The sequence below is a fragment of the Triturus cristatus genome, chromosome 3_1 (assembly GCF_964204655.1).
Source record: "Triturus cristatus chromosome 3_1, aTriCri1.1, whole genome shotgun sequence".
NCBI lineage: Eukaryota > Metazoa > Chordata > Amphibia > Caudata > Salamandridae > Triturus > Triturus cristatus.
In genome coordinates, this window is record NC_140583.1 from 442,988,790 (window position 1) to 443,010,309 (window position 21,520).

Sequence of the window (21,520 nt, forward strand, 5' to 3'; positions counted from 1 at the left end):
ACATGGAGGACTTTGTAGAGCAACTATTTTGTGAACTCTTTGGTGATGTCCTTTTCTCGGTCTTCATCGTAGAGCGGGTCCACCGCTCCCTCGGTCCACGCCCTAGCCTGCTGGCCCGCCCAATCACTGAAAAAATTATTAACTTCAGAGACCGCAACGCGATCCTCCAGGTGGCCAGGGAGAAGTGCGAAATCCGGCATCAGGGCAACACCATGTCCTTCTACCCCGATTACACTATGGCGGTGCAGGCTGCCAGCCGTGAGTTCCTACCTGCAAAACGCATCCTCCAGTAGCATGAAGTTTCATATTCCTTGGTGTATCCTGCTAAACTGAGAGTCAAGCAAAGCTCCAAGACTCTCATTTTCCCCGACCCTAAAGACGCTCTGGCTTTTGTAAAAAAACTCGACCATTCACAGCGATCCTCCCCAGCGAATTCGCAAGCCACGGCCTACTTCAATTTGAGCGATAATGACTGAACTGGTATGTTACTTGGCCCTGTTTGCTGAACTGTTTGCATGCTGTCGGCTCACGTACTTTGCCTTGGCCAACACCACATCTCCCTCTCCCACAGTTCACTCTTTCCACTGATTTGCACCAGGCAAGGCGCCTTTGAACCTTCGTCGTTTCTTCTTCTGCTGTCTGCTACGATACAGTGGCTTGGCCACCCTGCCTTCCTGGTAGGGGTGTATCCTGAGCGATGCCATGCCTCCACGGGATGATTCCCTACTTGGATACTGACATTTTCCTTCCCAGTTGTGGGTCCCTAGGGTGGGTGTGGGTGGAATCTTAGCCTGTTTGGGGGGTAGGTGTGGGTGGCAGGGTGGGCGGACCTTGGGTTTTGGGGCTCCCTCTGAGGCCACTACGTTTACACAAGTTTGGCACCGTATTTCGTCCCTGGGCCCCGCTGCGCTCCTTTGGGGAGGGGACTTTAATGTTACGCTGTCCACTGCTTTAGATCGTTCCAGCCCCTGTGCTCCCCACCCGCACGCTGCTGCACTCCTCAACTCCATCCTTGTTGATAACTCCCTGTTTGATGCATGGCACCACATGCGCCCTGAGGCTGGCGAGGGCACCTGCTTCACTGGCACCCGTGGTTGCTGGTCCCGTCTGGACCTCTGGATCACCACTCCAGATGCTTTCTCCTGGCTCACTTCTGTTGATCATATGGCGCGCACTTTCAGATCATGCACCTGTTCGTCTCTGTTTACGCCTCCCCTAGTCCCCCAGTCGCGCGTTTTCTTGGCGGCTCCCCCCAATGCGTTGCGGGACTCTGTCTTTTGCGACGAGATTCAAACTGCAATCACTAACTACTTCGGGCTTAAGGAAGGTTCTGTAGACTCCCCTTCCACGCTCTGGGAGGGTTTTAAAGTTGTCATTCGCGGGGAATGTATCTCCAAACAGTCCGGTGTCCTATGCTCCATCCGCGGCGCTCTCGACAAATTGGAAATGGAGATTAAATCTTTGGACTTCTCTCACACTCAGGAGCCTAACCCAGACACACTAGCGCAGATTTGTGGGAAACTTACCGACTTTGCTGATGAGGCCAACAGAGAACTCTCGTTCCTTGGTAGGGAGGCGCGAGCACGCCACTTTGGCGACGGCAACCGCCCTGGTAAAACCCTGGCCAACCTCCTTCGCCCACCTCGCGCCGCGTCCTATATAACTGCCCTTTAGGATGGAGGCCCTGCTAGAACCACCTCCCCTCTGGAAATTAAGGCGTGATTTGCTGCTTTTGAGAGACAACTATACATGGCCGGATCCGTCCCCCCCGCGGGATGTCCTCGATCAATACTTTGATACCCTTCAGCTCCTATGGCTTGATAACCATCACAGAGAGTTTTTTGATGAGCCCTTCTCCAAAGAAACAATCCTAGCCGCCATTAATGGCATGCCTGGGGACAAGGCCCCCGGTTTGGATGGCCTGCCGGTCTCCTTCTACAGAGCCTTCGCTCCGCTTCTGGTACCCCATTTGGCCGCCAGTAAAAATGAGTCTTTCGAGAACGGTCAATTTCCCCCCTCGCTTCGCGAGGCTATGCTCACGTTGCTCCTTGCTCATGCTCGTTGCAAGCCGGACAAATCCCCTGAATAACGAGACTCCTATCGTCCCCTGTCACTTATTAATATGGACAATAAAATATTTGCCAAATTACTCGCATCCCGCCTTCTCCTTCTCATGCCGCACATCGCCCGCCCGGACCAGTCTGGATTTATCCCCGGCCGCGCGACTTCTCACAATCTCCGGACCATTTTCTCAGTCCTCCATCAAATCAACCCAGCGCTCCCTGCGGTGGCCGCCTTGCTTGACGCTACCGAAGCCTTCGATACCCTAGAATGGCCCTTTCTTTTTTACCTCCTTCCTCGCCTGGGTTTCAGTCCGGTCTTCATATGCAAAATCTTACTCCTCTGTACCCTTCCCGCTTCTCGTCTCCGGATCAATGGTCAAATATCTGATCCCATTTCCATTAGTCGGGGCACTCGGCAGGGGTGTCCGCTGTCACCCTTGCTTTTTGCCATCGCGATGGAACCCCTTGCTGCTAGACTCCGACAGCATCACACCCAGAGAGGCATCGGCTTTGCGGCCCGCGCCCTTTTAGTCTCCATGTACGTGGACGATGTCACCCTATATGTCCGCAAACCCCAGGGAAACCTCAGCCCCCTGGTTCGCGAGGTGAAACGGTTTGGTGGCTACTCAGGTATACGGGTGAACTGGAGTAAATCCGTGCTTTTCCCTCTCACTGATGCCACGACACCTTTTGCCACCGGACTACTCCTTTGTGTGGGCGTCAGGCCCCACCAAATACTTGGGCATTTGGCTGAGCAGGGACGTGGACAAACTCTGGAGAGCTAACTTTGGCCGAGCAGTGGACTGGTTTGAATCCAAGATTCCCCTCTGGAGCCGGCTGCCTCTGTCTCAGGCCGGTCGAATAGCAATAGCCAAGATGGTTGTGCTCCCGAAATTTTTATACATATTCGTCAACGTGCCCATCCCCCTCACTTTCCACTTTTTCCGCAAAGTTCGCTCATGCTCATCTCTCTGTTCTGGGCCGGCAGACAGCCTAGGATCGCGTACGACATTCTCACTCTTCCGATGTCGCGCGGCGGCCTCGGCGCGCCAGATTTTAAACTTTGCGCACTCTGCGCTCAGGCCAGTTTTCTGTATTTTTGGCTTCATCCCACTCCTTTCCAGCCACATGTTGCGGAGGAGGCCGATCTTGCTGCCCCGTGGCCGCCTACGACCACCCTATTCGCCCCGGCGAAACTCCCACGCTCTGAAATTGATATGGTCGAGACCATGCACTGGGCCTGGGAGGGGCTCCGACGATTTTCCAGTGCTGATATGCTTTCTGCGAATATGATGCAAATCGCTCACCATCCGGCTTTCCCCCCTCTCCAGACCTCTGGGATGGTTAAACACGCCACTCGTTAGGGCTGACTACAGTAGCAGATCTCTACCCTGGGAACACATTCTTCTCTCTCGCTGCTGATTCTGGCCCCATGGACACCTTACTCTACTACCAACTCAGGGCTGTCTGCAGGGAGCTGCACCCTTCGTTTCCCCAGCCCCCTCCTTCGATGGCCTCTCTTGACTTCCTGTATTCGTCCCCTTCTCCTCGGAAGCTTGTGACTAAATGATACGTCTTTACACTGGTAGCCTCTTCCATCTCTACTGATCGGGCGCGGGTGGCATGGGGTGAGGACCTTGGCATGGAGATATCTCAAGTTGACTGGCTTTATTGTTGCAATCAGGTTAAGCGTCTGTCCCCGAATTACCGTCTGCGCCTCATTCACTTTATATATTTACACAGGCTATACCGGACTCCCGTTCAACTGCACAAGATGGGACTTATTACCAATGCTAGATGCCTGCGCTGCTCTGCTCCTGCAGCAGACTTCTCCCACCTTGCCTGGCTGTGCCCCCAGGTCTCCGCTTACTGGCCTGAGGTCTGTGCTGCTATTTCTGAGATCACTTCATCGCCGGTCCAGACCGATCCTCCGCTTTGCCTCTTAGGCTTTGTTAAATTTTGCCCAGATGCTTCCCACCGCTTAATCGCCATGCTACTGGTCCTTGCACAGCGTAGGGTTTCCATGTGCTGGGGCCGCAGGCACGCGCCCAAGTTCGCCCTTTGGCTTGAGGATGCATCGCGATACCAGACTCTCTTGTCTGAATTCTGGGACCTTATGCCAGTTAGATCCCGCCCTCTTGACATATGGAGTCCACTTGTGTCTTACCTCCTACGTCCTAGTCCCCAGAGTCCAGTGACCTCTCCAGCGCCCCCCGATGACGCACCACCCGCGGCAGCCGCCGATGTAGGTCAATGAGTGGCTTATCCCCTGTCCATACTCCCCCCAGTCTGTACCGTCCCTTTCTCTTGCATACGGTGCCTCTATGTATGACTCGTCTCACTGTTCTGGTGATCTTACACTATATTTGTAATGTTTCGCTCTCAAGCGATATGTCTGTTGGTTAATATCGCTGAATTCAATTATATTCATGTACATGATGCTCGGATATGGCGCAATTCTGTAACCTTGCTATGCAATTTGTTCAATAAAGGTTTTTGAAAATTAAAAAAAAATAATAATAAATAACACTGAAATACACTATTTTGACCCCTAATTTTTTTGGTCCCTAATTGACGGATCAACCCAAAACTTTCCAAGTACAAGAATTATTGGTGCACTTTTTTAGGAAACTTTTGTCCAGATTCTTAAAATGGCGGCAAAGATATAGGCAAGTTAAAAAAAGCTTTTTTCTCCTATGGAAACCAGGTCCTAACTAAAACAACCGACTAGCGATATATATATATATATATATATATATATATAGTTAAAGGGTATATGGAGCGGCCTGTAGAACAGTTTGAGAAAAAATAGATACTGTGTCCTTCAGTAATATATATATATATAAATGTGTGAATTGGAGATTCAAGTTATTGACATTTATTTGGGTAACAAACGCCTCTGCCTGTTCCTTAGTGCCATTCTATACTACAAACAGGTCATCAATGTATCGCAACCAGACAATTACATTTTCGTCAAGGGTTAATTTGTGCTGGACACTGAGGACCAGTTTCTCCCAGCTACCCATGTGCAAACAGGCATAGCTGGGGGAAAAACTGGCCCCCATTGCCACGCCCTGCAGCTGTTAATACAGCAAATTGTTATACATAAAAAATTTATTTTTCAAACAATGCGCCAACATGTGTAATAACATTTCACTGTGGTCATTAAACTGCTGGGGTCTCTGGGATAGATAATGACGTACCGCTCGTAATCCATCTTCATGTTTGATACTCGTGTAGAGGGATGTGACATCCAAGGCCATCATCCAATAACCCTCCTTCCAAGTAACCTGCTGTATTTTGCGTAAAAAAATCCCCTGTGTCCTGTACATACGATTTGAGGGACCTTACAAAGACTTGCAAAAAGTAGTCTATGTAGACAGAGGTTTTTTCCAACATCCCTCCCCTGGCCGAAATAATCGGTCTGCCAGGCGGTTTGTCCATATTTTTGTGAACCTTGGGGATTAAGTAAATCGAGGGAGTTACAGGTTTGTCATTTTTAAGGTATTTATATTCGTCCTCTGATATCAATTGTTTGTTTTTCCACCTTACCAGTTTCTGGTGGTAATCCTTGTATGCTATTTTCCTTGACACCGGATTGATACGTTCATAGCATTGTCTGTCATTGAGCTGCAAGTAGGCTTCCTTGTCATAATTTACCCATGTAAGCAGGACGATATTTCCACCTTTGTCACTGCCCCTGATGATGATATCTTTCACCTTTTTCAATTTGGCAACAAGTGCCTCATATTGCTGGGATTGTTTACTGTATTTCCATTATTGATTCTGAGTTTGTCTTTGCAACTTCTTTCAATTGTGTTGTTACATTCTCATGGAAAACATCTAACGTATCCCGGGGCATTAAAGGATTAAAAGTCGACGGTGGTTTAAACTGTGTGATTGGAGCTATTTGTTTTATACTCTGCGATTAATTCACAGAACTGGTGTCCTGGCTGTTAGCTGTACTATAGCCTGCTCCTTCAGTTTCCCACAATTCCAACATTTCTTTGAGAATAGGTGTATCAGATTGTGGTAATGCTTCTGCGTGTTCTTCACTGTAAGGAATTACAGTTTTGTTTGTCCTCAACAGGTGAAATTTGTGTAATTTTAGTTTCCTTACGGCTTTATAGACATCCAGTCTAGTTGTTGCATAATCAAAGTTTGTGTGTGGTGCAAATGATAAGCCCAATTTTAGAATATTTTCTTCATCATCTGTGAGCTTAATTGATGTCAAATTAATAATGGTTCGATTTGTCTGTTTATCCCCTATTGTTTGTTGGTTGTCCATTGTCCCCTGCCCCTCTTTTTGCCTTATTTGTTGTGCCTTTTCCTTGCCCTGTACCTCTGCCGCCGTTTGAAGTTTGCGCGCTTTCGCTGTAGTTCCTTTGTAATCTTGGTCAGAGGGTGCGCCTCCTCTTTTGGCACAAAAAATGTATCTCTTCTCCTGGAGACCGTTTAACAATCTGCCCCCTTGCCTCCGTGCCCCAGAACTCGGAATCCGAATCGCTGCCCCCCACAGAGCTCATGTCTGACTGTGATGTTTCCGTCTGATTTCTGTTCTTGTTTGATACTCTGGGATTGGTTTGCATTCTGGCGGTAGGGCCTCGTAGGGCATCATACTTTCTGGCAAATGTAAATATTTGACCTATCTCGTAGTCATTGCTGTCCCTTTGAAATTTAAAAGCCTATATATACAGTGTTCACTCCCTTGTACCTTTTATTACGCCCTGAATGGGCACCTGTGCGTCAGTTATTTTGAGGGAAGGAGGCAATTCCTATCTCACACATAACGTTCTTTCCTTATCTCATGAAATTGCGGTTGTGTGAATATATACCCCTTGTTAAAAATGGACCCACAATTCCTCATCATTGTTGAGCCCTATAGGAGCCTTAGTTTGGAGATCGATTATATATTTCGACTCCAATATCCGCAACCTTTTAATTCTATCACCTCCCCTTTCTTCTATCTGTACTCGATCTATACAGTAGAACTTCAAGAGGTCCCGATTACTTTGGTGAAATTTCTTGAAATGACGTGCAACCGGATGGGTAGTATCCTTGTTAGTTATTGCACGCATATGCTCGAGAACACGCTTTTTGGTGGGGTGAACTGTACTCCCTATATATCGCTTGGAACATGGACATTCCAAACAATACACCGTGAAGTCTGAATTGCAGTTGAGAAACTGTTTGATAGTTCTTAGAGGCCTAGGATCCCCTGGTCTCCCCTTATAGTTTGTAATGTTGTTGCTATAGTGGCATGCTTTGCAATGCAAGCATGGATAGAATCCCACTACATTCGTTCTATTCTTCACCTTCGGTGCTGCATCATAATGGCTGTGGATTAAGTGATCGCTGAGTGGTTGGCTGTGTTTATATGTGATGAGAGGACGGGCTGGAAGATGGTTTTTAAGCACATTATCAGTCTTAAGGATGTGCCAGTTCTTTTTGAAAATGTGCACGATTTCACCAGATTTTCCATTATTGTTAGTTATCATTCGAGCAGGTCCTTCCTGTATGGTAGTGTCTGTTACTTTGGCTACCAACAGGTTCCTTCTCTCTATCCTGTCCACTCTGTCACTTGCTTGTTGTAAGGTAGAGTTGGTATACCCTCTCGCCTTGAACCTCCCCAACGCTTAGAAAATCTGGTGAAATCGTGCACATTTTCAAAAAGAACTGGCACATCCTTAAGACTGATAATGTGCTTAAAAACCATCTTCCAGCCCATCCTCTCATCACATATAAACGCAGCGGTCCATGATAACGTGGAGAATCTACTTTGGGATGCCTGACCTGGCTAGGGTGCTCACTCACCTCTAAATGGCATGGAGAAACTATGGTGTGCTGCAGGGCTCTACCAAACCCTAAATAACCCCATATGTCTTTATACCTCTAGTACACCATCCAACTCTGTATCCAGCCACAAACTGATTATACCCTGGAACCAGCAACAGAGGGTTGCACACGCAGGCATCCAAACTAGGGAACATGCATAGCAGCAACACCGCAGTCAATATATCTCAACTAGCCTTCAGAACAACCTCTGTTTTATTTGACCTCCTTTACAGTCCTGAAGGCGTCCGGCCAATCAGAAATTTCAGCCAGTAATGATTTGTTTCACAGTAACATACATGCATACATACATGCACAGTGTACGTTCACCCTGACGTGTATTTTGAAGTTTCTACCATGTACCAGATCCAGATGTTTAATGCTACCCACCTCAATGGAACTTATTTTATCAATCTCAGAAGCATGAAAGACCAAGTGGACTCACCAGGATTTGATCCTGTGACTATGGGTCACACATAGATCACTGATATTTGACGAATTAGTGCACTCAGCCACAAAACCAGTCTCTGGGAACTTGTGTACTAATTTCCTTTGAAGTGCATTTGCGTATTATCTGTGACAGTGCGGTACTTGCGCAGTTAAACACGCAAGAAAAACATGTAGGGGGAGATTTACCAACTTTTCACATAGTGCACTGCAGCAGCCACAAATGCTGTGCTGCGCTACGTGAAAAGGAGGAAGGAGGAGAGCGCCATATTAACTAAAGTAAATGTAATGTAAATGTAATGTAATGTAAATGTAAATGTTGTAGACTTGTAAAGCGCACAGCTGCCCCAGCAACAGGGCGTCCCGGCGCTGTAGACCACTGGGGAACCCGTCCTGGCTATCCCTGTGAGATGGTCCCTTTCTGGGTATCTCCAAGGTGAAACCAGGCATCCCCGGCGTCTGTGGGGGGCCGTTGTAGAGATGAGGCAAGCTTAATGCCCAGAGTTGCCGAGTGTGTTCCTGGTTAGAGTAGGTACCGAGGAGAGAATTATCGAGTCCGTTTTGACCCTGGTCCACGACCCTGCCGCGTCGGGAATTGAACCCTGGTCCCTGGCCGATTCTCTGCTTACGGGTCTGCCGCCTCTAACCAGTGAGCCACACCTCTCCATCCTCCCCTCTCACTAGCCCCGGTGCATAAATCAGCTGCCCTGTGGCCCAGAGACAACTTTGCGCCATGGTGCAAGGGTGTCTCCGTGAGTCTAGCATGGGTTTTGTAATGAAAGGATACCCTTCCAGTATAAAATACTATGCTGAGACTAACTTCAAACATTTTCCCTCTTTGTATATGTGCTGTACAGTGCAGCACACGTGCAAAGTCGGAAAAGGAAGGCAAAATCACAGCATTTCTCCTTCCTTGCGCCTCCTTGAAAAGGGCGCAGTTTTCTCATGCTAAAACCAATCTACTTTACGTAGTAAATTGGATTTAACGTTAGAAACCTTGGGTGGTTGCATGGGAATGTCAATGCTCCACCCTTGGTAAGCTCCCATGGTGCAAAGTCATGCAAAGCAGCGCTATGCGCTGCTATGCATTACTTTTCAGTTATTTACAGCACTTAACAAGTTAAGCGCTGGAAAGTAAGGGGCTTATTTACAAGCCCCTTGCGCCGCCGGTGCGTCACTTTTTGTGACGCACCGGCTGCGCATTTTGCCGCCCCATATTACAAGGACAGGAAAAGCCACCCTGCTAATGCAGCACACATAGAAGTTGAAAAATGCCATTTCAGATTGTTTGTGCCATTAGGGACACCTTCCAGCACATAAACAATCATCCCCGTGACGCAAGCATCCTTGCACCATGATGCAAGGGTGCCTGCGTCGGTGCATGGCAGCCAATTGTGCACCAGCACAGGGGAAAGCACAGGGATGCGACATATTATTGTAAATATGTTGCATCCCTGTGCTTTGAGAGTACCGCAGCGTGGTGCAGCCAAAGGGCTTGCGGTGCCGCGCTGCAGCACTTTCTTGTAAATGAGGCCCCAAATTGGAAAAAAAAGAATTTGCGCCGATTTAACGCAGCGCAAAATCTTAGTAAATCTCCCCCGAACTGTTTTTGGACTAGTTATCTGGTTTAGTGCCAAAGGGAAATTCTGTCTTCTAGCGTCTCGCGTCCTTTTATTATTTCAAAAATATGACTGGTTCTCATAGCCGCATGTGTCAGTAATTATTTCACACTTCATGTCAGCCAGCCCCAGCACAGCCCTCGAAGTGGCAAAGGTAGGGATGCTAGACGGAACAGCAACAGGACAGTAAACACAAGAGCTACATACAAGGTGGAACTCACCAAGAATGACAGATAACTGAAGTGTTTATGTGAGTTCTGATTTTTATTTAGTGTAGCATTCATTCTAAATGTATCTTTAACCACCTGACCAGCTGTCCCACAACGTTATTATCCTAGATATTATGCAATTCTCAAAATATGAATATATTTTTTAACTACCTTGCTGAAAGAAAACAGCTGCCTGAGTTTTAGCTGCGATTTTCGGAGAAAGGGGCTGATTTACAAGCCACTTGCGCCGCCGGTATGTATTTAAAATGGGAAAAGGTGACTTACGCAAGGAGCTTGTAAATAAGCCCCAAAATATTTGCGACCCAATGCTTAGGAAGAGTGTCCCATACCATAATTCTTAGTTGGAACTTGAAGTCCAATGATACAGAATTACATTATTGTCTACCCCCTAATTCACACGATGAGGCTTATTTACAAGCCCCTGGCGCCGCCGGTGCGTCTCATTGCGCCCCGGTGCGTCACTTATTCCCATATTAAAAGTGACGCACCGGCGGCCCAATAAGCTGCGATGTTTCTTACAGCCTGCCTTTAACATTCACTGTGTAGGACTAGAGACCAGCCAACGTTAACGTAAGGGGAAATCCTGCTATTAATAGTGCCCACGCCCCCACTGAGCAGGCAATATTTAGCAGGTGCTGACAGCTCAACGCCACGCCCCTGAAAGACTTGGGACAGGAGGTCTTTCGTTAGTTAAAACACAAAACTTCAATTTTAACTGCAGTGACAGTAGAATCCTACTTTAAAGCTCCCTGACTACAATCACTTGACTTCTGGGAGCTTGAGTGACGCATTACCACCACATTCTTAGCTTTCTACCTACCCTGAAAAGTGTGACGGGCAGGAGAGGCGAGAACTTAATGACGTAAAGCGCGTGTCAAAAGTTGCAAACATTCAGGGGAAAAGGTGAGAGCACAGTTCACATCTCTAACAGCATTGTAAGGTATTCCAATCTGTGTCAGAGGCGCTGACGTGTACAACGGGCAAACATCTGTCATACAAGTTGTGCCTATACGCTATACCCAAGTGTAAACGCGTTTAGATTCGTGATATGCACGAGGAGGATGCCTGTTTAAAGGTTCCTGGCACCGGATTATCTGCCCACGGCCCGCCCAGGTTTTACTGCCTGCAGAAGGACTAGGGGTGGGCGAGCCAACAGATTAACTGGGGGAGCCGAGCCAGCGCTGGGCCAAGGGTCTGCCCCGGCTCTTAGAGCCCGAGCAGAGGCTGAAAGTATGACTGCACCGCACTGTGCACACATCACGTGAAGTATGATAAAGCCTCCTCAACCTAAAACAAACAGTGTATTTCTTTACTTTGTGGAAGCTTTGACATTAATACGTCACATTACAGCAGTGCACTGAGACGTACTTATTAAAAGTGATAGTTTTTTTTTAACGTATACCATTAGTGAACTAAGAGGTCAGACAAAACCCTGTACATGGCCCAGATTATTATAGAGCAACATTATAGTCTAATAATTTATAGGGGATAATGAAGACAAGCATTGGCAAAGCCAATGGGTCTCACCTATGCAAGGGCTGTTGGTTCTGGCAATATGTTTTAGCCTAAAAGTTAGTGGAGTGGGGTGGAGTGAGTTCGATTGGAGTGGGTAGATTGGGGTAGACTTGAGTGGGATAGATTGGAGAGAGGGTATATTGGTGTAGAGAAGAATGGGGTAGGTTGGAGTGGAAAATTGATGTAGATTGCAGTGGAGTGGGGTAAAGTGGATTGAGGGTTATTGGAATTTGGTAGATTGCGGTAGGGTGGAGGGCGGAGATTGGAGTGGAGTAGATAGGAGTGGAGTGGGGTAGAGTAGAGTAGAGTGGGGTGGATTGGGGCAGGCCGGCTCTAGGGTGGTGCGATCGGTCCCACCGCACCAGGCACTGACTTCTGGGGGCGCTGTGTTAAGTATATAGTGGTTTAAAAGCACCTGCTGCAGTGTTCCGTGCCTCCAGCAATTTTCAAGCAACAATCGAAATGTCAAGTTGGCTAGTGAAAGTTTTGACTCATCATAAACTAGCCCAGAGGGTTAATGTGCCTGCTGCAAAGCAGGTGTGCCATGCAAATCACAGAAGTGCATAGAATGTAAATAGTTCCGTGGGTTACGGCTATTGTCGAAGAGATCCTTCTGTTACTTACAATTTATAAATTAAAATCCTAATATAGAGCGGTGAGCTGTTAACTGTCATCAAAGCACTGCGTGAAAGCTGCAGGTTAGAGCGTCATTTTCCCCCAAGTGTTCATTATCCTAATGTTGCCAAAAGGGTTCAATTGGATAGAAATCAATTCTTATTGGTAAAGACAATCCCCAACCATGGTGGTACGTTTTAAATTTTGAGTTTGTGCTTCTCCAGATAAAGGACTCTTAAACTGTACTGCCTATTTGTATGGATGACATCTGACTTGTATACCCTGTAGACCTCTTTTATGTAACATTTCCCATACAATGATTTACACATGTGTGATTCATTGTCTCTGTGTAACGTTTGTGTGATGTAAACTGCTGTGAGGCCATACACTGGTAGGAGAAGCGCTATAAAACAAAAGAAAAGCATGTGACAGAGAGTGGTTATGGGGACTTGAGGGGAACTGTTAAAGGGTGTTAGTGAGGGAATTCATGGAGACGGAGGTCACTGGGGGGCGCCAACAAGCATAGACGCACAGGGGGCCACTAGCTCTAAAGCCGGCCCTGGACTGGGGAAGGGTGGAGAGGAGTGGATTGGGGGAGATTGGGGTAAATTGGAGTGGAGTGGGGTGGAGTGTGGTAGATTTGAATGGAGTGGCGTAGTTTGGAGTGGTATAGATTGGAGTGGAGTTGTGTAGCTTGGGGTAGGTTAGAGTAGAGTGAGTTAGACTCGAGTGGTGTGGGGTACATTGGAGTGGAGTGGGGTAGACTGAAGTGGAGTGTGGTAGATTTGAATGGAGTGGCGTAGTTTGGAGTGGTATAGATTGGAGTGGAGTTGTGTAGCTTGGGGTAGGTTAGAGTGGAGTAGGTTAGACTCGAGTGGTGTGGGGTAGATTGGAGTGGAGTAGGGATCAAACGGCCTTCACTGTTTACAGTATCCCTTGCAGCAACAGCGCACGGGAAAGACCTACAAAAGGAGCTTTGGTGAAATAACATATTTGCCTAACATCACACAATCTAAGCATTGAAGCCATGATTTATCCACGAGTTCTGGTTTCACTTTGTAGAAATCAGCCACTATATGGGTATTTATTTGTCTTAAATTTTTTATGCTACAGCTTTATTTTTACCTATTTGCGCAGTTTTTATATAGCAAGAACTAGACCCAAAGGTATTACAGAGCTTTACTTGTCCTCCAGTCACATTCATTTTACAGGCATGTAGGGATTTAGGGGCATATTATCAAGAAACAGAGTTAAAATTATCGCCGCTTTAGCGGCAGAAAACTGACGCTAAAGCGGCGATAATGGGCTTGATAATATGCCGCTGAGAATTCCCATAGAAGCCCATGTTTTGGTGACAATATGGGCTTCTATGGAAATTCTCTGCAGCATATTATCAAGCCCATTATCGCAGCTTTAGTGGCAGTTTTCTGCCACTAAAGCGGCGATAATTTTAACTCCATGCTTGATAATATGCCCCTAAGTGATTTGCCCAGAACCACAGGATGCTTAGCCGACACCAAGACGCAAACCTGCTTTTCTAGTTTTAAAGTCTGCAGCTCTGGCTGTAACGCTGCATTCTGGGAAGAGGAGAGTCGCAGGCAGAAGCCACTTGAAAGCTCGACTGGCTATTGGCTCGAGGTTCCAACAGGACCTTGAGCGGAGCCAAGGCAGGCTTCAGGATCGAGCCTGGCTCATGCTTGCAGCGGCTAGTCAACCTCCTAGAATAACTGCCCAGAAGTTACTGACTGCAAGAGTGAAGCAAGCAGGCGCACCTGCTCTTAAGATATCCAGGAAGAGGGGAAGGAAGGAGCGTAAGGAAGGGTGTAACGCAGGACCCTGGGGGAGGCCCCATTCAGCCCAATGACAATTAATATTTTTGAGATATGGGAGACTCAAGGGGCCTTCTTTACTTTCTGCAGGGGCGGGGCAGCATCCGCCCCTGAGTGGAAGGGAAGGATGTGAAGTGAGGGCGGAAGAAAACTTTGGGGAGAGTACGAGCCCCAAAGAGACAAGGATGCAAGCCATTTTGAGGTGAATACTGGGGTTACATTTCTTCTGCTCCATGCATATGCATTACCTGCCTCACAGTAGGGTCGAATTATAGGAAAAGTAAATAAACTCCTCTCTGTATATAACAGACGGATATTTGTGTAAACACAAAGTCTTTGCTAATGAAATATGCAAGGTGGTTGCACAGTTGTACACATTTATTCTCAGTCCCTCCCGGCCCGCGCGCGCTCTCTCTCCCCACTCACGTCACTGGTACAGCACACCAGGCGGGCAACTAGAGCAAAATTTCGGGGGGGGCTGAAAAAGATTTCGGGGGGGCTGAAAAAGATTTCGGGGGGCTAAGTCTTCCAGCCATAGGCAGAGTGGCTGTAAGAAGCGGTGAACACACAACAAAAGCCTCATTAACGAGTAAAAGGTCTTTTAAAGACCTGTTAAGTACTCGGGTGCGGCTGCAATCAGACGGACGCCAGCCCGCGAGGCTATCTCAGCCGGGCTGACGCACATGACGGGGGGGGCTGAAGCCCGGTGAGCCCAATGGGTGTTGCGCGCCTGCAGCACACAGACGTGACATGCCAGGAAACGGGAAGTTACCTTCTGCCTCCGACGTCTCCAAACGGAACGCGCGGCATTTGCGTTGGTAAACTCATGAGAATGACGCTGCTAACCTAACACGGTGGCTGCACAGCCCACGCACCTGCACACCGAACTACTGATACTCTTCGTTAGCTCAGAAATACATCTGTTGTAAAAGCTGAACTGCAGTGTTTATTGGCCACATACTATGCAGCACATTATGAAATCTCTATTAGTTAATGCACTGCAGAGTCTGTAACCAGAGAGCCACAAAATTGAATACTAGTTGGTGCAGTAGAGAATAGTGACTTCTGTATGTTTAGTGCCATGTCTGTAGCAGAAAGCACTGTGAATATGTAAGTCATTATTTTAAACGTGCATTATACACAGTAGAACATAGACTGACACAAAAACGCAATAAGCTTTAAGTCCTTTCAAAATATATATTTATATAATACCCAGACTGTATGTAGGGCTTATTTTAATAACTGTCCTTTACAAGCACACACGTGACAGCTCAGCTGGTAACTCCTTACAATACCACTCAAAAAGAATACATCGGTGTCATCAAGAAGCTTCAAGTGATTGTGTTAATTAAAGTCAATACTGGCTTTCAAGCACTCTTTCCATTTGCAGATTGACCAGTTATGTACATTTACATTTCTTTCAGGAGAGCTGGCACCCTGGCAAGAAGACTTGTTTAGCTGCCAGCCCCTCCCACGGTTTGACAGCACAAGACTCCCTGCCTGAAGACACTTCAGGTATAGCCGTCCCGGGACCGTTGTCTTTTCACAAAAAGTAGGACGGTGTATTACTTAAATTAAAAAACTATGGGCCTGACGAGCCCCTCAGATCCCGCCCACTTCGACCACAGGGCACAATTCATAGAAAACGCTTTTAGGACATAAGGTGCTTCTGTATGGCACAAACTGATTATGCTGAAAGCAGAAGTTTGTTAGCTACATTAAGCCACATCAACCGTGGGCATTTTTAAACTCCAAACGATGAAACGCTGAGTCAGTGTCGTTAGGATTTCAGCATGTGCGACACACTATGATTACTATACACGTCCACCGTTTGTTTGTTATCAGAGATTAATTTTATAAACTATCAAGAGATGTTTAAAAAATACCGAGCCCTCACACTGACATGGAGTGACACTGCTTCTGGAAAGAGGAGAGAAAGTGAAGGCAATGTATGTGGGCGAGAAATTAACAGAAAGAGCAGACGTGAGAAATGAAGGAAGAAGATAGAGACGGGGATGCAATGCAAGGCAGATCGGAAACAAGGAGGGGAAGAAAAAAAGAAAGAGGATGGGAAAGAAAGAAGGAGTAAGAGGAAGAAAGTAAGAAGGAGGGGATGAAAAGAAAAGGAAAACAAAACAAAAGAGAGAAAGCAATATAAGGAATAAGACAAGAGGGAAGATATGCCACTTACTGGCCAAGATACCTACCTTTTAAACACAGGATCTAACGTCTAAACCCTGACTTCCTAGTCTGGCCATTGTTTGATCATATCACTGGTAATGCCTCAACAGAGACTATGCACTCGGCAGCAATGAAAGGAGGACATCAGGGCTTTAAGTGGGCCGGGTCCTGCCGGTGCTCAGCACTGGCAGTTCTAAAAAGCAGGTGCCTAGATGAGTCCCTTTTGGACTTTCCATTTTTGCCCTCACTCTCGGTGAAAAAAGAAATCTTAAGGGTGGTGCAGCAGAACCACCCTTCACTGCCTTTGCTGTAACTTCAAAGAGATTCGTTAAGGTTCTTTCACAGTCACATCGTGTCAGAACTGAAACATTTTCAATATTATATACAACAAAGCCATAGTTGTTGCTTTTTTATTTTATGCAACTAACAACCATTGACATAGCTAACAGTCCTGGCTTGTTGTAGGTGTAATGTATTATATCTGGATGCAATGACAGAAGCAGCAAAATACCAGTCGGGCGGCACACTATGCTAAGCACAGATTTTAAGCTTGCATGTTTTTAAGCCACGCCCTTAATTACATCGGCCACCCACCGACCCCCACCCCTAGTTTTTTCATCTCACTTAAAGCCCTGGAGGACATTATCTGAGTTGTGTTATGAAAGATATGAGTGACGGTATTTGGAGTGTACAGCACTCACTCCCTTTCTCAAGTTACTAGTAGCTTGCTTGTTCTCTGATAGATTTAGCGCTGGGACGCCCCGTTGCTGGGCAGCCATGTGCTCTACAAATGCATATAACATAACATAACTTGTGTACAACATAACATAACTTGTGTACAAATGGTGCTTCTTCTCAGGGGCATATTTACTAGAAAATGTCAGAGTGAGGAGCAAAGCCGGAATGCAGCACACATAGAAAAAGCAAAAATGAGGAGAAATAAAATAATTTCTGCTGGTGCACCATTCTAATGCCTGCTCTTGCATGGCCTCAGTTGTTGGCGCTGCCACATATTTACACCTCCTTGTAAATCTGGGGCAGCATCAAAAAGCAATGGGTGTTGTAGTGGAACGCCTACAGCAACACCCATTGCATGCCCGTTTGCTGCAGAGGACTGCGGCGGAAAGGGGCATATTTACAAGGTGGCGTTAAGTCATACTAAGTGGCTTAGCACCACCTTGTAAATATTGAAAATCCCGTTACGTCATCAGAGCTTCAAAAAAAGGGATGCTTTGGTGGCGATAGGGGCTTGTAAATATGCCCCGCTGTGTCTTACTGAAGTTTAACCCCTTCGGTGCTCATGACGGAACGGTTCCGTCATGAGCCACGGTTGAGCTGTGCTCATGACGGAACCGTTCCGTCATGACCACGCCCGCGCAAGAAACCGTCAGCACAGCGGCGGAATTTGTGCAGCATGGAAGGGGTTAACAAAACCTTCTCACTTTACAAAAGTCAAAACGATCTGCGTTTCAATGGACGTTTCTTTTGTATTCCCTGCTTCAAATGTTCAAAATGTTCATGTGTGTCTTTTACAGTGCAAAATGTTCAATTTTACTCCCTTTACATTTAACACATTTCCTACAAATGTCCAATTTAATGGCTTTGTCAATGTTTATTTGACATATTAACAAACATTTGCAAAGAACACAAAAAAGTCCAACTTTTTAGCAGCAATGCACAGGAATAATGTATGACAGAATGTGAACTCATTGTAACTTTTATTAGCGGCGGCTCCTCGGTAATGGCGGAAGAGCGTTGCCTCACTGGCTCAGAGCCAGCAGCTGAAAAATAAAATGATATTTTACTATAGTTTTACTTTTCAGCTGCTGGCTGAACCAATGTGTGAAGGGGGGGGGGGGGGGGCGGGCCATGGCACATGGGGTGGAGTGATGTGTACTGCCAAGTGCGCATGTTGGTTTGGCCGGCCGTCTTAGGCAGGCCAAACAGACATGCGCAGTTAGGTTTCTCCAATCCAGCTGTATTGCACAGCCAGGTTGTAGAAACAGCGCAGACTCCCTGTGCCTGAGCGAGCATTAAACCAGCCCGCTCATGCCAATCTACTTTTTAATTGTGTCGGCTACCACTGTCTTTTGTATAAATCATCAGTGCTTCCGCCCTAGCAAACATGCAGCTGCCCTGCTATACTTAACGTTGAGGAAGCAGTTTCCACTGCCTCCGGCACAGTAAAACTCTGATCAGGTGGTCTGTCCGCCAAATGGCCACCAGGTCAAATCAACAGTCATTTTGCCTTTTTGATGGCAGAGTGTGTGTGTCGCTCATTTGCCTAGCCTGGGTCTGGAAAGCTGACCCTGCTAGGGAAAATGAAGAATGGAGAAAAAGAAATCTGCACATCAGGGCCAGTAGCATTGGTATTATTTTTTTCTAAATAATAAAGTTTGATAAGTGGGGGCTTTAACATGGCACTCGCTCAGCAAACCTTCAGTGCTGTGAAGGTACTGCCACTCACCTGACAAAAATCTCCAAATAGGTGGACTGGCAAGTATTCGCCAGAGTGTAACAGCCCCTCCTGTTTCTTTTGTGGTGAAATCTCAAGAGATAAATGGTCACATGGTCACATATTGTGATGTATTGTGATATGTAAAATTAGCCAAAAAAAGCAGTAACATTTCTCTACCCCTCTTCCTGCAAAAAATTAACAAAACATTTAAAACCTCAATCCAAAACTTACCTTCTCCTCAATTTACAAACGTCGTATGGAATGGAAAGAAAGTAGCGTTGGTGGAACAAATCAATCAGTGGTCTGAAAAGTAATAGATTTATATATTTTAGTGATAATCTAACACTCGCCCAGTTACATAATTAAATTAAACATGGCAAGGAAACAAAGTACACTATTAACACAGTTTCAACGTGCAAATACTTTCTTATTATGCTGCTGCGGCCCGTCCATATGGATGGGGGTCCACCCCCCCCAATACGTCTGCTCCAACAAGGGGAGTGCCTGTCATGCCAAGGAACGGTCAGCCTGACACTCTTCTTGTTCAAGTCAGGCAGCCAGCAGCTAGAAATGCTCTAAATGCACAGGCGCCTGTCTGCTTGAGCTGAACTTTGCCAGGCTGTGGATTTCACAGTCCTGGGGGCGGGACTCCTCTTCCTGGCAAAAGAACCTCAAGGTCCTCCTCTTGTGACGAGGGGGAGCGTCGCTGATTGCCTTGGACCTGGGTGCTTCAGTTTTAAGCCTAAAACGCCTAGGGTCCAGTGAGTGCCAATCAGTGAGAACTCATCACCGAGGGAGGTGGGGGGGTCAGCAGTCTCACTGACCCTATCTCACTCTGTGTTGAGTGATGGACTGCTGCCTTCCCTCCTGGGCTGACTTAAGTTCAACCCAGGAGGGAAGGCAGCAGTTCCAACTTTCCTGGGACCTCTAAGGCTTCACTTTCCCAGAGCTACAGGAAAGGTACATTTGATGTTCTTGAGGATTGGTGCATGCATGCGTGTATATATAAACGTATGTATGTGTATGAGTGCGAGTCGTGAATGTGTGTGTGTGTGCACGTGTGTGAATCCATGGGTGTGAGTATGTATGTGTACGTTTGTGGGCCCCAGCCCCCCTCCATGCTAAGATGACCGTCTGCCACTGTATTATGACTATCAATACAAGTTATGTCATACATACTCGCATGTCCTTTTGCCAACATTCATATTTACTAACACTTTAGTAATTATATGTTGCTCTGTTTGCTTGCTGTCCCTCCTTTCAATCTGGTTGGAAGGTGTCTATTGCCACAGACAGAGCCAGAAAAAATCTACCAAAATATAAAGTGTTTATTTTAAATGTTTTATTGGGCTATAACGCCTTCACCATGCCCAGGTCCCCCACTTCTTACTTGTGCATCGCCAATTGTTCCCATTCTGTTCCTGTTTAAGTGCATAGGGATGTTGTGTAATACAGATTGGTAGAGCGCACTATCCCCGGGAGGGTATCCTGGCACTGAGCAGGTGTGAGTCCAGCCAAACCTAGGGCCTAGTGAATTTACTCGAAAAGCCAGCTCTTCCGCTTCTTGCCGAATTCAGGAGGCGATGCGGAGGCTCTTATGTGAAGCGGCAGGTCATTTTAGGCTTTAGGAGTGAGACAGGTAAAGGGGTCAACTTCTCCAGTATTTCACTTTTAGTAGGCTATGCCTGCTTTTTCAGAATAACATTTTAAAAATAAAGTTGCCTCTCTCTGTAATTCTGTTTACAACAGGCTTCAAACAGTGAAGCAGGTGCAGTGGACAGTTCTGAGGCTGTGACTCACACATAACCTGCATTTCACCCCGTGAAAGTTCCATCTGATGTAATTCTGCCCTTGTCTACTAGTGCTGAGTTGAAGAAGCTGTATCATGCTAAAAGAAACAGGCCAGTACCGCAGACCATCACTTGACAGAAGCTTTCACGCCCAGGTAAGCAAGGTCTAGTACAGAGCACAGACCCTGGTTGCCAAAGGCTGTTCATACATGGCCGTGGGATGCTCCGTATTCTGAGTTCCTCAACTCTCCGTTCCAGACTGGTACTCTGTGGCAGCACGCATTAAATGGCTCGAAAGACTGCTGAGACTTCTGCTTTGTCATGAAAACATGAGTGCATAAGATGAGAACTCTGCACCAGCATCCACCTCTGCACTTGGATCACTTGGAGATCAGACGAGCCTCATTCACAGAAAATGGCAGCTAATCAGCACAGCGAGTCCCTTCAAGGGTGCCCTTCAGAGTGGGATCTTCTGAAAGGCCCCCCTTTCCAGGCTCTGCCACTTCATCAAATTTAGGGTGGGGGCGTGGACGTGAAACACACTTCACCCCTTACTACCACTGCTAGATTGGAGAGCCTTGTGCCTGATAAATTAGTATATGCATACCGCTGCTGTGCGCTGCTACGAAAAACTCTGCTAGGAATCATGGCAAGAGCAAATGGTGTAGGTCCTGCAAGTGGAGGCATGAGGCGTACATCAACCCTCCCAGGCTACTCCAGATGCAGTCATCTCTTTCATCACCTATTCAGCAGATAAAGGAATCATTGCAAAGTCATGTATTGATCTCTCAGCGATTCAGCATACCTTGACAAACTGGTCAAATTCTCACTGAAGAACAGGCATGTCAAATGAGGCCGGCTCTTCAATTACAAACGTATGGGCACCTCGTGCCCCTCAGATCCCGCCCACTATGATCACTGAGCTCAAATAATTGTCATGT

General features: G+C 46.8%; 1 protein-coding gene across 1 annotated transcript in view; it reads right to left on the bottom strand.

The window, feature by feature from the left end:
* The window catches only part of LOC146860381 (nicotinamide riboside kinase 2-like), a 94,392-nt gene that overhangs the window by 35,568 nt on the left and 37,304 nt on the right, over nt 1-21,520 (bottom strand). Inside the window, exon 5 of the mRNA XM_085644240.1 lies at nt 19,021-19,092. Within this exon, the coding sequence (XP_085500366.1) occupies nt 19,021-19,092 (72 nt within the window). The remainder of the gene's footprint in view (nt 1-19,020; nt 19,093-21,520) is intronic.